Source organism: Bos mutus, chromosome 7, assembly GCF_027580195.1.
Source record: "Bos mutus isolate GX-2022 chromosome 7, NWIPB_WYAK_1.1, whole genome shotgun sequence".
Lineage (NCBI taxonomy): Eukaryota > Metazoa > Chordata > Mammalia > Artiodactyla > Bovidae > Bos > Bos mutus.
The window spans coordinates 85663740-85678886 of record NC_091623.1 but is presented as its reverse complement, the minus strand read 5'-3'; the positions used below and the strand labels follow the sequence as shown (position 1 = coordinate 85678886).

Sequence of the window (15147 nt, the reverse complement as noted above, 5' to 3'; positions counted from 1 at the left end):
ATACAAAACTCTTATGAATTTTCACAAGTTGGGATGAATATTTAAATTCAGTACAATTTTTAAAACTAAACTCAATCCCTTAATATTTCTTAAGGAATAGTAGTTACTGGCTAAAAGACCAGACTGCCTGGGTTCAGATGCCAGCTCTATCACATACTGGTTGGTTGGCCTTGAGAAAGTCACTTGATCTGTATCTAAGTTTTCTTATCTGTAATACAATAGTACCCACACCTCATAAGATTACTTGAGTTTGAAATGTGATCATATTAAAGTGCTTAGAATGGTGCCCTGCACAGACAGTATGTGTTAGAAGTATTGTTACAGAGGAATTACACATCACAAATGCACTTAAACATTAACATGAAATCCAACTTTGTACTAAAATGAATAAATCAGTTCTAGCCTCTTGCCATACCATACATTTATAAACTTTTATGTAGTAAATGATAAAAGTAAACATTCTTTGTATGATGTGACTTTGTAAACTGAAGTACATCTGGTATTCAACCAAATAAGGAATCTGTTTCAAGGCTGAAGAAAAAACCTGAGGAATTGAAAGATGGAACGTTCCTAAGAGTTTTCTCCAGTAGGATGGGGACTAGGTATGAGGTTACGCACATGTGTTGAATTTAGGAATTAGAGCTTATTAACCCTTTGTAAAGTAAGATATAATTTCCTTGTAACTATCTAGCAATACTTGAAATTTCTTATTTTTACTTTTTGGCTGTGCTTCATAGCATGTGGGACCTCAGTGACCTAACCAGAAACTGAACCTGCGCCCCCTGTACTGGGAGCACAGAATGAAACGGGAAAGAAAACAGGTTAAGGATGAAAATAGATTTTGAAGCATTATCCAAATAGCATTTAATATATTAAGAGGGGAGACTATCACAGCTACTGCATATTTAATCTAAGAGTCAGTCACTGGATTAAATGTCTAAAGAAACTATAATTTTAGAGCCGAATATAAAAGTATCACACATTTGATATGACGAAAAACTACCTTTAAATACAGCATCTTTTTTTTGGGGGAGGCATAATTCCAGTGAGTGAACTCCCAATTGTATCAAAAGTTCCCTGAGATCATACACTTATCCCCAAATTTCCTAAGCATTAACTTTTAAAGGGAAACATCAGCACTTCTCCTTTCTAAGCTCTGCTTAATAGAAACTATAGAAATTGTCCTTCTAAGTCTTCCAGTAGAAAAGAAAATCCATCTTCTAATAGAAAAGATGCTGTTAGCTAACTAAGCTAGTATGAATGTGCAAGAAACTTTTGGGGTTAATGAAATAGCTGTTTTAACTACTAGAAAGACTACACAGGTGGTTCAACAGAATTTACTTGTATATTTTCCATTTTCTATACTATTTGAAGGCATAGGATAGCTTGGATTAAGCTTTCTACAAATACTGTGTTTTAAGTTTATCCAGTAAACTAAGATGCAGTACAGCTTTTATACAATTTAGGAGATTAAAAAAAAAAATCTCCACAAGAGAAAGCAACTCAACAGGCCCTGGTATTAAAACATTTTTCCAGAACAAACAGATAGGCAATTGCATTAAAAGGCAGTTTTCAAATATTTAAATTACACTAAGATTCCTTCCAAATATCTGCCTTGTTCAAACCAATGCAACAAATTCTTATATTGTTAATTGTAGGGCATGGATTTTTGTTTAACGTTGATCGTTTTACTTTCTTCATTATCAAAAATCTTGTAAAGTATTATCAAGCAGCAAAGTAAGTTGCATAAGCTCTCTGCTCAAGGTAGAGGTGCCAATACCCCATGGTGGAGGTGCAAATTGTGAAATCAAAGGGTGCAGTTTAACAGTAAGTAGTGCATGAAGAAACAGTAGTAAGTGGCCTAAATACAGAGTTGGACAGAATCAAACCAGTTATAATTGCTCAACTAAAACTAATAAAGGTACATTCAAAATAAAGTTTGAGATTATAATTGGTATCTAGAATCAAATCTGAATTTCTTGATAAAATATAAATCTGTTCTTTTGAAATTGGAAATGAAACTATCAATTGATAGAGAGCTAGAGACTTATTAACCCCTCCTACTTAGATAAGGAAATAAGTGACAAAGTCTCTTGCACTGAAGTATGTATTTTAACAGCTTTACATGTAATATTCATATATAAAAAACTTTAAGTGCTTTTCTCCAATTTAAAAATCTAAAGAATTCAAAAATAAGGCATTCAATATTTGAAAAAAGTACAGATTTACAAAATGTGTATATTCTGTCATGAAAACTCCACACCAACATTATACACTTGGAAAAAAATACAAACAGGATATATTACAAATTTATGTAAGCAATAACTTAGTTCACACCATGCAATAAAAAGTACATTAATCAAGATACACAAGCTTTTGTAGGTTCTAAACTGAAGGACTTTTTTTCTGCAGAATCCTTAAAACCTGTGGCACTTAAAATTTGTTAGCCTTTCTACTGAGAGGTAAATTATACACAACAATGATGAAAAAGATTAACAGACCAGTTGTCTATTATGAATCATTCCAGCTTTGTTCAACAATGGCCGAAACTCTTTTCTCATATTCTCGTTTGTTTTCCTGATAAAGCTGTGCTGCCTGACTATTGGCTGGACTATTTGGATTCGGTTCATCCAGCAGAGACTAGAAGGAAAGACAAAAGAAAAAACACATATGTAGAGTTCTTTTTTATATTAACATGGTCAGATATGGAGCACCAAAGTGATAGAAAACAAATTACTTAAAGAAGAAAGAAATTAGTATGTCTCATGTATTTTCAGATCTAAACACAGTAAGAAGTTTCCTATTGCTACAAAACTTCAGTTTTCAAAACAGATAGCTCTCAATTGCCTTAAGACCTCTAATTTCAAAGAAACTGGAAAAGAACAAATATTCTTCAGCATACTGTGATATTAAATGGGAACTAAACAATTTGATTTGGTTAATATACAATGTCTACAAAATAGCTCAGCAACTAACATTTTCCAAAGTTAAACTCTATTATTGTGATAGGTTTGCAAATTCCTGGCAGTAAGTTGGGTAGTATACCTTATTTCCTTTAATCAACAAAACATATACACCTAGCAGCAAGGGAATATATTAATAACAGGAAGGCTGAAAATACTGTTTATGACTCAAATTAAAGCAGAAGTGTGACAGAAAAAACTTGAAGGCCACAAACCAAAATATCACATCTGCTCCTCTCAAATCCATGTAACTAAAATTTGACTCCACCCCAAACCTTCCTCCTGAACTGTCATTCAAGGTCAACTCTGAAATATTCTGCCAGAGTGCTTTGGTTGGAAGTTACATTACTTTCCTTTGAAATAGCCTTTCTTGGATGGGGCAAAATGATGCTTTTCTGCACTGCAGTTTCTTAAGGTCCCTATGTTTTTACTAAACAATTATCTCTCTCTCCCAAGATTTTTTCATCTTTCTCCATAACCTCTGGCTATGCTTTCTGCTGCTGCTGCTGCTGCTGCTAAGTCGCTTCAGTCGTGTCCGACTCTGTGCGACCCCATGACAGCAGCCCATCAGGCTCCACCATCCCTGGGATTTTCCAGGCAAGAACACTGGAGCGAGTTGCCATTTCCTTCTCCAATGCATGAAAGTGAAAAGTGAAAGTGAAGTCGCTCAGTCGTGTTTCCACCCCTCAGCGACCCCATGGACTGCAGCCTACCAGGCTCCTCCATCCATGGGATTTTCCAGGCAAGAGTACTGGAGTGGGGTGCCATTGCCTTCTCCGGGCTATACTTTCTAGGCATGAATACTATTTGACCGGTGAGGGAATTTCCTGGTGGTCCAGTGGTTATGACTCTGCACTTGCACCACAGGGGGCACGAGTTCTGTCTTTGGTTGGGGAACTAAGACCCCAAGGCTGCAAGATGCAGCGAAAAAAAAAAAAAAAAAAAAAAGAAGCCCAAAACCAAAGAAACAAAACAAAATCACTTGATCTGTGAGAACAATTTATACTTTAATTTTATCAGGAAAATGATCGTGGATTTGATCCAACATGATCACTAATGAGAAAGCAGATCAGTTGTATGAAAATCCTGAGGAATCTGTATGAGGTCTGCCACTGGTAACCTTAGCGTTGGGAAGGTCAGTTTGCTCACCTGGCCTTTAAACTGATCCTAAAAGAGTCAATTATATGCCACAGAATCTTGAAAAATTAAGATGCATTCTAACAGGCTTACCTGAATTGATGTTAAGATAGAAGATACATCGTATGTTGGACTCCATCTATTCTGAAGGATATCTAAACATATGCTACCATCAGCATACACTGCAAAGACAACACTAAAATTGGTTACATGTTAACTTGGTCATATCTAATAATTAAACAGTAATTTTTTTTTTTTACCACAAACAGAATGCTTGGTTCAGTCAGAAGCCTTGAACATTGGTTAATAACTAAAACTTTCTGTCTCACAGGAAAATCAGTCTCAAACTAAGGACTGTTTACAACATATCTTTTGATGAGGAGGCTGAGTGACAGTTAAATTTTTTCAGCACATAACATATAACAAATCTGTTTAAATTCCACACTTCTAAATATTCCTAAATAAAGCTCTTGGCTGGGGGGCTAATTTTTTGAAATAGCAATTCTACTTTAAAAGTGCACATGCAAAGTTTTATTTACAGCATGTTCTCTATAATACTCTTTACAGAAGTGAAAACCTGGAAATGATTTGTGGTCCACAGTGAGGGGACTGGCTAAGTAACAGTACATTATTAATGGCACATACCAATACTGCTGCCAGAAATGATACACGTCTACCATATGTTAATTAACGTAGAATGACATCCCTAATATATTACATTAATAAGTTTCCAATTACTATTATAATTCCATTTCTTATAAAGAATCATTTACAAATACTTTAATTTGAAGTACAGGCAGTCACAGAAACATTTGTAAGACTCAATGCCAAAATGTAGATATCTGTAAATAGTAGGATTATGAAGGATCTTATTTACCTTCACTTGTACTTTGTTTTTCCAATAAGTATGCATTCCTCTCATAATAAAAATAAGAATCAAGTGATTACTATTTTAAAAGTTTAATATTTGAGAGTGGATTTTTCCCCTTCTTGAATTGGTTATGTGAGAATACAAACAATGAACATAAATTTTTATCCACTTGCCAGATTATGTATATGTACAATAAATTTACAAAAATAGAATCACTGTGTTGACAAAGAATACGTGCATTTGAATGTTACTGATACTATCAAATTGTGGAAAGCTTCACAGAACAAGTCTGATCACTCTACATCGAAACAGGAGGAAGTGAGGCCTTTTTGGGGAGAGGAGGTAAATTACACTTAATACTGTCATTCTTCAGGACTCTATCCTTGGTCTTCTTCCATCTTATACCCTTTACACAACCTCTGGGGGCAACTTTATTCATGGCCTCAATTACTGTCTGTGCTAGGTATTTCCAATTGTTAGTGTCAGACCAGATTTAACTCTCAGCTTTAAAAGCAGCATAGCCAACTGCATACTGTGTACTCCACAGAACATCAAACTTAGCAAGTTCAAAGCAAAAATCATCACCTCTGTAAAACCCATAAAAATGCAAAATGATTTTAAAGTTTTGAAGTAGTAACTATTTTTGAGAAGTAATACAAAAGTAAATTAGAAACCGAACATCCATCAACTGATAAACCAAATGTAGTCTATTCATACAATGGATTATAACTCAGCAATAAAATGAAGTACAGTTACGTGTTACGAGATGAACCTGAAAACTATGGCAGCTGAAAGAAATCAATTACAAAGGATCACATACATTATATGACACATATATGACTCCATTTATATGTAATGTCCAGAATAAGCAAACCTACATAGAGAAAATAAACCAGTGGTTGCCTATGGCTGGGAGGCAAGGGGATAGGGATGGGGAGGGACTGCTAACAGGAATGGGATTTTTTTGGGAGAGTGATAAAAATGTTCTAAAATTGATTATGGTGATGACTGTACAACTCAGTCAAGGTACTAAAAACCACTGAATTGTACAACTTAAATGGGTGAATAGCAAGTATATGAATCTTTTAATAATAAAGATTAAAAAAAAAAGTAAACCAGGAAGTTAACTAAATGAAGTTTTCCACTCATAGTGGGAAAAAAGGGAAACCATGCTATCAATATGGAGGGTTAACAAAAATAACCAAAGGACCTCCCTGGTGATCCAGTGGTTGAGACTCCACCCTCCCTATGCAGGGGGCACAGGTTCCATCCCTGGTTAGGGAACTAAGATCTGACACGCCACACGATCAGCCAAAAAAAAAAGAAAAAGGATATTTCCTTAATTTTACATATAACATGATCTCAACTTTGAACATTTGTTTGTAGTTTTACAGCTAAACTTTAAGCTACAAATTCTTTTTAGTATCTTTCACATTCTGACAAATAAATAGATATTACTTTTAAAGATCAGAAGTTAATAAAACTTTCCTCAAATCAGGAACCTTGGTAAGATTCCAGACTAAAAAGTATGGTTAATACTGACATGGAAGCAACATTGAGAGGTGGGCCCTAATAATGAAAAGCATAGGCAACAGCTAAAAGGATGAAACTACTCTTTCTTCCTCCTATCATTTGGAAAAGCTAATAAAATGCTACTTACCATTTGGATGAAACATTTTGGATAAAAACCTAACAGTTGGCGGCTTATTTGGATATTCTTCAGAAAATTCTATTACTAGTTTAAAAGTACCTAGATAGAAAACAAACCAAAATAATTACAGTAATGACAAGCATAACTTTTCTATCTCGTCACCAATTAATTCCCAACCCCATGCTGGCTTTTGCACAACCACACAAAAATTAATGTTAATTTTGGTTTAGCATATAAAGCATACTAAATATATTTCTATTTATGTATTGATAATATACAACACTGGCAAGCATTTGGGGGTACAAGCACTTAACATATACTACTGGTAAGAACATTAACTGTCATATTTTTGGCAGGCAATTTTGCCCTAGTTACCAAACTTTTAAATGCACATTTGAGTAACTACAGTTAATTTACCATAACTTAGAAGGAGGTGCCAAATGATTTTGAGAGGAGCTATATGACAAAGGACTCAGACTGGAGGGTATGACCACTAATGTGAAAAAGTCTTTTTCTGTTCCCAACATTTAAGTCAAGAATCAGTTAAGCATTAGTGTAACTGTCTACTGTTGGTTATAAACCAATATGGTACATTTTGGTCAGCCTAAATCATTATTTGCTGGTCAAGAGACAGGCATTAAAAAAAAAATTATGTATTTGTAACAAAGTCAATCTGTTCAGTGTACAAAGAACTCTCAACTCAAATTACAAATCTATTTAAGCAGACACAGCCACCGTTAATATATAGTTTTATGTTTGTCATTCTGGACTCCTTTGTGTTTATACACTATCCAGAGACGTTTCACTTTGAGGAAATATACCTGAAGGCTCCATAGGCGCTCCAATTACCCACTGTGGGCTTACTCAGTAAGTTGAAGCCTATTCCTAATGAAGTCAATAAAAGTTTAAACCATTCAAGATGTCTCCACAAGCTTCTCTCCTTATTTATCAATTCAATTAAAAAAAAAACAAAAACAAAAAAACACACTTTCTCAACCTAAATTCTAAACTCATGACTTCAGTCTACCAAGATCAAAGACATGTATTTAGTAAAATATTTAACACTATTTTCATTGCTCATATATTCAATATATAACCTCTACCTCTTTAAATTTTTTGTTGTTTGGAAATTTGGGATTAGGGAGGCCAAAGATACAAACAAAATCAAAGGTGATATTTAACTCACGTTCTGATATATTAAGAGGTTCTATGAAATGTATAGTTCATTAGCAAAGAGAGCCTTATAACCTAATATATTTTTAATACCTAATGTTATATATATTTTACACTTACTTTTAATTTTCCTTCATTACAAAATGTACAATGTAAAAATTCAGGTAAACACAAATAAAAAACAGCTTTAAGCTTGCTTTCTTCATATTTATGGGGTCTCTGGACCTCTTTATACTCTTACTCCCAATCACACCAAGCTTCGAATGTGAAGTCACTGAACATGAAGATGGGAAGAGATGCATGCAACAGCACACCATTTTATGGCATTTCCACCAAAAATTAATTAAAAAAAAAATTCCCCTAATTTTTAAACAATCCATTCTCATAATTGGTATAAACTGTCTCCAGCACACCATGTGCTATCACTATTGATATCTGTTGTATTAGAAATGATTACTCAAGGAAATCTTAAAATACTTAACAACTATAAATTCATTACACATTAACCTAAGTAACATTTAATGAAAATAACTATATTTCTACTCCACCAAGTTAGTGAGAAGTGTAGCACTGTTTATCTGCAAATCTCTTTAATGATTAGCTTAATAGAAAACAGCTGCATTCTCTCAGCTGCCTCTGCATTCAATCTGTTGCAACATGCTGTTCTGGTTGAGATACATAAAGAAAATCAGGCCTCTTCTATATATGTAAAGGAAAAAGGAAGGAGTATTTTCGTAGCCTTTTCAGATAAAGGTAGATATTCTTTTTTGATATTACATAGAAGAAATGGTAAAGTTTTTAAAGGTTAGCTACAACATAAAATTTGAAGCCATATAAACTTTTTGCATCATTTATATTAATGACTAATGCACATTGCATGTATCTTTTATCCATCCATAATTTCCTAACACAATGGCCATTTGGAAAATACCAGTTCACTGAGTTATCTAAATCATCTAAATGTTGCCATATTTCATTTGATATGTATCTATATACACCAGGGCTTCCCTCATAGCTCAGTCAGTCAAGAATCTGCCTGCAATGCAGGAGACCTAGGTTTAATTCCTGGGTCAGGAAGATCCCTTGGAGAAGGAAATGGCAACCCACTCCAGTATTCTTGCTTGGAGAACACCAAGGACAGAGGAGCCTGGCAGGCTACAGTACATGGGGTCACAAGAGTCGGACATGACTTAGTGACTAGAGAGAAAGATATACACCATCAAAAACAAAGTCACAACCGTAATACCATCTACTAATCTCATCAGAGAAAAAAGTATTGGGAAACCATAATTTTATCAGCAGCAACAAATCCTGTCAGTCACTTTCCTCAACTTAATTTAAAATCTTCCCTGGTGGCTCAGATAGTAAAGAATCTGCCTGCAATGTGGGATACCCAGGTTTGATCCCTGGAAAAGGGAATGGCTATCCACTCCAGTTTTCTTGCCTAGAGAATTCCATGGACAGAGGAGCCTGGCGAGCCATAGTCCACGGAGTCACCAAGAGTCAGACATGACTGAGCAACTAACACTTTCACTAAGAATATGGCAACCAAATACATACTCAAATCTAAATAACCAAAGTTTGCCATTCTTTCAAGTAAAAATGTTCCATGAAAAAAGCAGTAATTCAAGTTGTAACTCAAACAACTGCAGAAACTGCTTTCCCTCCAACCATCAAACTGGTATGCAAGAGAAGTGTTGTATGCATACTTCCAACTTCATCAAGCAGAATATCAGAAAGCAGCATACTCAATGGTCAGAATTTAGCAATATTAGTAATTCCCACTTTTTCATCAAAACATTTTAAAGTGAAACTGACATCTTGTATTAAAAAAATGCAAAAAATACGACTCCAAGCACAGTTTGGTGCCACTGTCTTGGTATGTGCCAAGGCACTAAATTGCTTAGGGCCAGTTTTAGTCACTAATGCTTTTGTTACTATCAGTGCTATGCTAATACAACATAAAAGGTAGGAAAAAAAAGCCTTACTATTGCTATGAAGACAGTTTTGATCACAGGAAACCCCTGAAAAGGTCTCAGGAAACTTAAAGAGCTTGTGGACCACCCTTGAGAATCCTTGGTACAGAGTAAAAAGCAGAACCCCTTGAGTACCTTTCTTCAACTCCTTACCCCTCCCCCACCATCTAGAGGTAACCACTGATAGCAGTATGGTATACAAGCCTTTAAACACACACACACACACACACACACACAGGCATGTATGCTAGTCAGTAAAACTGCGGTATTGTAACATACATTCTACAACTTTTTTGTCTCCTCAGACATACAACCAGATCTACCTTATTCTTTAATAGGTACATAATACTCTACAGTCTAGATATTTAATAATTTGCTTAACCATTTCTCCTACTGAACATTCAGGTTTTCTCCTTAAAAATACTTCTGCAATCATTATTTGTATAAATAACCTTGATGGGTTAATTCTGGAGCCACTGTGATAAACTAAGACAAATCTATTTAACACATTTTAAAAATTCATGCTGTATTAGGGAAAACTTTAAGTATCTGGTTAAAATCAATTTAATAAGTTCAACTATAAGTACACATTAGAACAAGTTTTCCATTTTTCTGGCTCTTGGTTAAATACTGAATTTAAGATGCAAAAGATTCTGTAGAATGCTAACTATTTACAGGTGTCAAAAGATAGCTGTTAAGTCAATCTACTGGCAGTTACACACAATTAAGAGCACTGATCAACATATATAAAGTTAAAAATGCATGATAAATACTCCTCTGATGTTTACCTCAGGGACACCTTTAGCATGCTATGAGGTCATTTAAATTTAAAACTATTCTCAATGTAGACCCCACCACGTAGGCCTAGAGTTCAAGAGCCAATACAAAAGTAACAGAAGAACTAGCAATGAAGGTGATCAAGCTGACATGGGAAGAAAGTTCTTTGTAAACTATAAATTCTCAGTAGTATTATTTAGTTTTAATCCGATCTATTAATAGAAAATAGCCTTAACTAGATAGATTGGTGTTATAATTTTCTACTAAAAAGAAGCTTCTTAACACTATAGAAAACATATTGAGAATGACTTACCATCTTCAAAGGGTGTCCCTTCTGGTCTGAAAACAAGAAGATTTATGATTAAAAAAAGTTTTTCTTTCTGCTTTTTCCTGATTTTCAAAGAGTGGAGAGGATAAACTCAAACAAGAGAAAGAGGAGCTCATTCCGATAATTGGTGGATTATTTATTGTTAATATCACCTTAGCCCTGGATTTTTATTTATATACACATAAAAGGGGTTTCCTTGGTGGCTCAGACAGTAAAGAATCTGCCTGCAATGCGGGAGACCCAGGTTGGATACCTGGGTTGGGAAGAGTCCCTGGAGAAGGGAATGGCTAACCACTCCAGTATCCTTGCCTGGAGAATTCCACGGACAGTGGAGCCTGGCGGGCTATAGACCATGGGGTCACAAAGAGTCAGACACAACTGAGCAACTAACAACAACAAACGCAAGACATAAATGGTAACTTTCATTTTCCAAGTTTTCCTTTTAGAATGGTTTCACAAAAAAACAAAAGAAACTTGTCATAAATTTAGCACAGAAAAAATTCAGTTCATAAATATCAATCCTTTTGTAAATATATTAACAGAAAAATTCCTATTTTCAGTATGTATCAATGAAATGGAAGTCAATACCCTTTAGTTTAAGATAATTATGATACCAAAGTATCCTGCTTTTCAAAAGAGAAATAGCTCTTTGTTCAACCCAACTAAATTTATCTGATGTCACCAAGAATGCCAGTTTCTTCTGTCCACGTCTTTTCATTGTACCATATCCCTATCTCATCTTTCCTAAGCAGCAACCTGAAGTTTACTTTAAAAATTTTTTTTTAAGTTTGTTTTTTTAATTGCTTTACAAAGCTGGGTTGGTAAGGTTTAATTATTATTTGCAAGGTACATTCAAGATCTCAAAGAAGCATGCTAACAGCCTGATTTAATACCACTTTACTTTCGAAGGGTGAACTACACTCATTTTCCCCACTAATTTTTAATGTAGACTCTTAAAATGGAGTCAATGGCAATTCAGAATTCTGTTTACAGAAGTGTTCCTTTTAAGTTTTAGTGCAAAACCCTAGTATAAAAAGAGCAACAAGAGATTTCCCTGGAGGTCCAGAAGTCAAGAATCCACTTGCCAACGCAGGAGACACAGGTTCGATCCCTGGTCTGGGAAGGTCCCACAAGTAGAGGAGCAACTAAGCCCACGGACCACAGCTACTGAACCCGTGCCCTCTAGGGCCCTCATGCCACAACTACTGAGCCCGTGTGCTGCGACTACCGAGCTTGAAGGCCTCGCTCTGCAACAAGAGAAGCCACTGCAATGAGAAGTCAGGGCACTGTAACTAGAGATAGTCCACACACAGCAAAAAATAATAAAGAAAATTAAATTTTTTTAAAGAGTGAAAGAAAATAAAATCCAGCTCAGGAAAACCAAAGAAAGAGCATGAAGAAATAATGCTCTTATGCAAATAAGCCTACATGCAATATATACTATATGTAAAATATAAGACTGCACCTTGAAAGGCTCCATTCAGTTATTTCACATTAAGCTGTGAAACACTTTTTATTTAAATTCTTACTATGGTGGAAGTTATCAATATTTTTGGTTCCTACTCTTTTTACAGTTCTAGTAGAATGCATACTAAGCATTTGCTTGGCACATTTTGTACAAACTAACTTATCATTCTCCTGTAGTCTCAAATGATATTTTTATCAAATAAAACCCATTGATTATAAAATCAAATTTTATATGACTGCCAAAAGTCTTTATCAGAATTTTTTTTTTAATCTTACAGTTTCTGTAAGATTCCTCATCCCTCAGTTTCCTTTCCTAGCTGTTATACATTCAATTTTCTTAAAAGAATCACCTTACCTACCATTTGTTATTTCTTTCAACTCACCCAAATATAACTGCATTCCACTGCATGATGTTGTTTTCAGATGGTGCGCCACTGACACCCACAGGTGGGTCCTCTTGCAATCTAGAAATCCAGAATAGAAATTTTAAAACTTGAACATTAAGGCCACTAAGAAGGCCAATCAAACATCTTTGAACCATCTACTTTGAGAAACAAACTAAATCCATTTTCTTGTTGTGCTGAGCTGGAATAAACCATACCACTTTAAATGGCTTGGGAGTCATCCCTCTTCAAATATCACCAAGGTTAAGGTATCTGTTCAAGAACTACTTTAAACAATAACAACAAAGGAAAAACCTCAAGTGCAAAAAAACACTATTTACTCAACCATCAACTTTGCTACTGTAAACTCTCAAAGGCTGTGTGAGTCCTAACCAAAGCTACTTGGGCAACACGGCCACCAAAAAAACTCTCCCCCAAACAAAATATAAAGACCCCAGCTCAGTGTAAACATTAAATGACTGAAAAACACTTGCATCCAGTTTAATCAGCAAACTAGTTTTGGGGAGTAGAACTACTTTATTCCATTTGCTTTAGTTAGCAGTAGCTTTTAGAGTAAGCAAAGCTCTGGCTAGGTTTTCCCTCAGTCCCTATTTTAAAAGCTCTGCACCAATACTGCATTTTATCTCTCAGATCATGCGCCCATATACAGAGCTACCTTCCAACACCTGTCACAAATTCTTGCAAACGAAGACCCTTGGAAAACTACCGAAGGTGCCAAGCACACAACTCAGAATTAAGCAGAGAACTGCAATGAGAAACCAGGGTACCAAAGGCCAGGAATCTTGAAATTTTATTATTGGAATTTCACTCATGGTTTCAAGCTGTAGAAACCGAGTTTTGCACCAAAAGGAGTATCTCCTTTTAAAACTGTCATCTCAGGAAAAAATAAAAAGTAAACGCGACACTAAATATATATATATATATACACACACATATACACACATAAACACACTGTCATGTGGTACGATTCTTGGAATTAGCCCCCCCAAAATGGCTTTTAGTCAACCTCAAGCAATACAAGCCATGACGAAGAGAACGCTGCGTGTGATATCGCCCACCAAAGATAAAGGCTAAGTTACCAATACACTCAAGGCCAAACTGGGCAAAGCCCGAAACAATGGCCTCCAAGTGCTTCATTTAAAGGTTTACAATGAAGTTGAGAGGTTACTTCCTGATAAGCCAATCCAAGTTTTTACACTGCATTTTTTCTCTTAAGCAGGGCAGGTCTCCCTAGAACACCACCTAAAAATGCGCATGGGAGCGTAACGCTAAGTTTTCTTGGTTATTTTCTTCTCCGTACCTGTAAGCATTCAAAGTAAAACAACTGGGGGAAAAAAAGTCACTTCCTCCTCATCAACCCTAACATCTAACAAAACCCTATTTTACAAAGGAGGCTCAGGGAGTATCAGGTTAGCTCCAGCCTCCAGGAAGGCATTTTTCCAGACTGTGGAGGCTATAGATAGGTCTTTATACACTAGGCTACAGAGCTGAGTTCCAGAAAGCATTGGCAGCCGGGTTTGCCAGCCCGAGTCCCAGCCCTCTAAGCCAGTTCTCAAGGTCCTTTCAGGCGGGCGGGGGGAAGAGTCGGGTTTCGGAGGATGGGTTAACAACCTCCGGCCCTCGCGCATCAGACCCCACCCTCACTGCAGAAAGAATGGGGAGGGAGGCGGGGGTTGGCCCCAACCCTGGCACTCGGAGAAGACTGCAAGGCCATCGAACAAAGCTGATTGGTGTAGCTAGCGGTGGAAAGGCTTCTGCAAGGGCTCGCTCTTAGGGCAGAGAGAAGAGGCACCGCAGGGTGCAGAGGCGAAGGATGAGATTTGAAAGCTAGGGCGAGGTATCAGGCAACTGGCCGCAGTGGGCAGCAAGGAATCGTAGGACAGACCATAGCCATCTTTTTACTTTTTTGTGGGGGTAGGGTGGTGGTAAGGAAGTATCAAAATTTCTTACGTAGGACAAGTGAACAACCAAGGAGAATAGAGTGCTAAAATGGGGCTAGAACTGGGCTACCGTCTGTCCCCCTGGGCCCACAGCAGCCCTCTTAGGGTCAAGAGGGGAAGGTGTCCCGGATCCCCACCCTAGCCCCGTAGCTTTGGGGAGGAGTCGTCATTCAGGCGAAAATGAAGGCCCTTACCGCTTGAAATCCCGCATAAGCCTCCTCCGGGCCGGGGTCGACATGCTCCCCAGCAGCCCCGCGGTCAGTCTGAAAGAAAAGAGTCCCGCGCAGCCCCCCCACCCCCCGGCGCGGCGGCCGAATCACTGTGGGTCACCGCCGCCGCCGAGGTTGCACAAACAACCCTGCAATGACGTCTCCCTCCGCCGCCTCCAGATCCCTCCGCCCTCCGCCGGTACCATGCAGTGAGGGGTGGGGGAGAAGGGAACGGGACGTAGGAGAGCTAG

General features: G+C 36.9%; 1 protein-coding gene across 2 annotated transcripts; it reads right to left on the bottom strand.

Annotated features, from left to right (window-relative positions):
• Nucleotides 1-1326: 1326 nt before the first annotated feature.
• Nucleotides 1327-15041, bottom strand: UBE2B (ubiquitin conjugating enzyme E2 B). 2 transcript variants are annotated; one of them, XM_070374348.1, is made up of 7 exons: nucleotides 14882-15041; nucleotides 12727-12807; nucleotides 10862-10887; nucleotides 9784-9870; nucleotides 6632-6721; nucleotides 4194-4282; nucleotides 1327-2640 (listed from the first exon to the last, which is right to left on the bottom strand). In XM_070374348.1, the coding sequence occupies exons 1-7, from the start codon at nucleotides 14923-14925 to the stop codon at nucleotides 2512-2514; spliced, it is 546 nt and encodes a 181-aa protein (XP_070230449.1). In that variant the 5' UTR covers nucleotides 14926-15041; the 3' UTR covers nucleotides 1327-2511. The 2 variants fall into 2 exon arrangements, with proteins under 2 accessions (XP_070230449.1, XP_005890473.1); XM_005890411.3 differs by lacking the exon at nucleotides 9784-9870 and having other exon boundaries at nucleotides 14882-15040.
• Nucleotides 15042-15147: the final 106 nt, after the last annotated feature.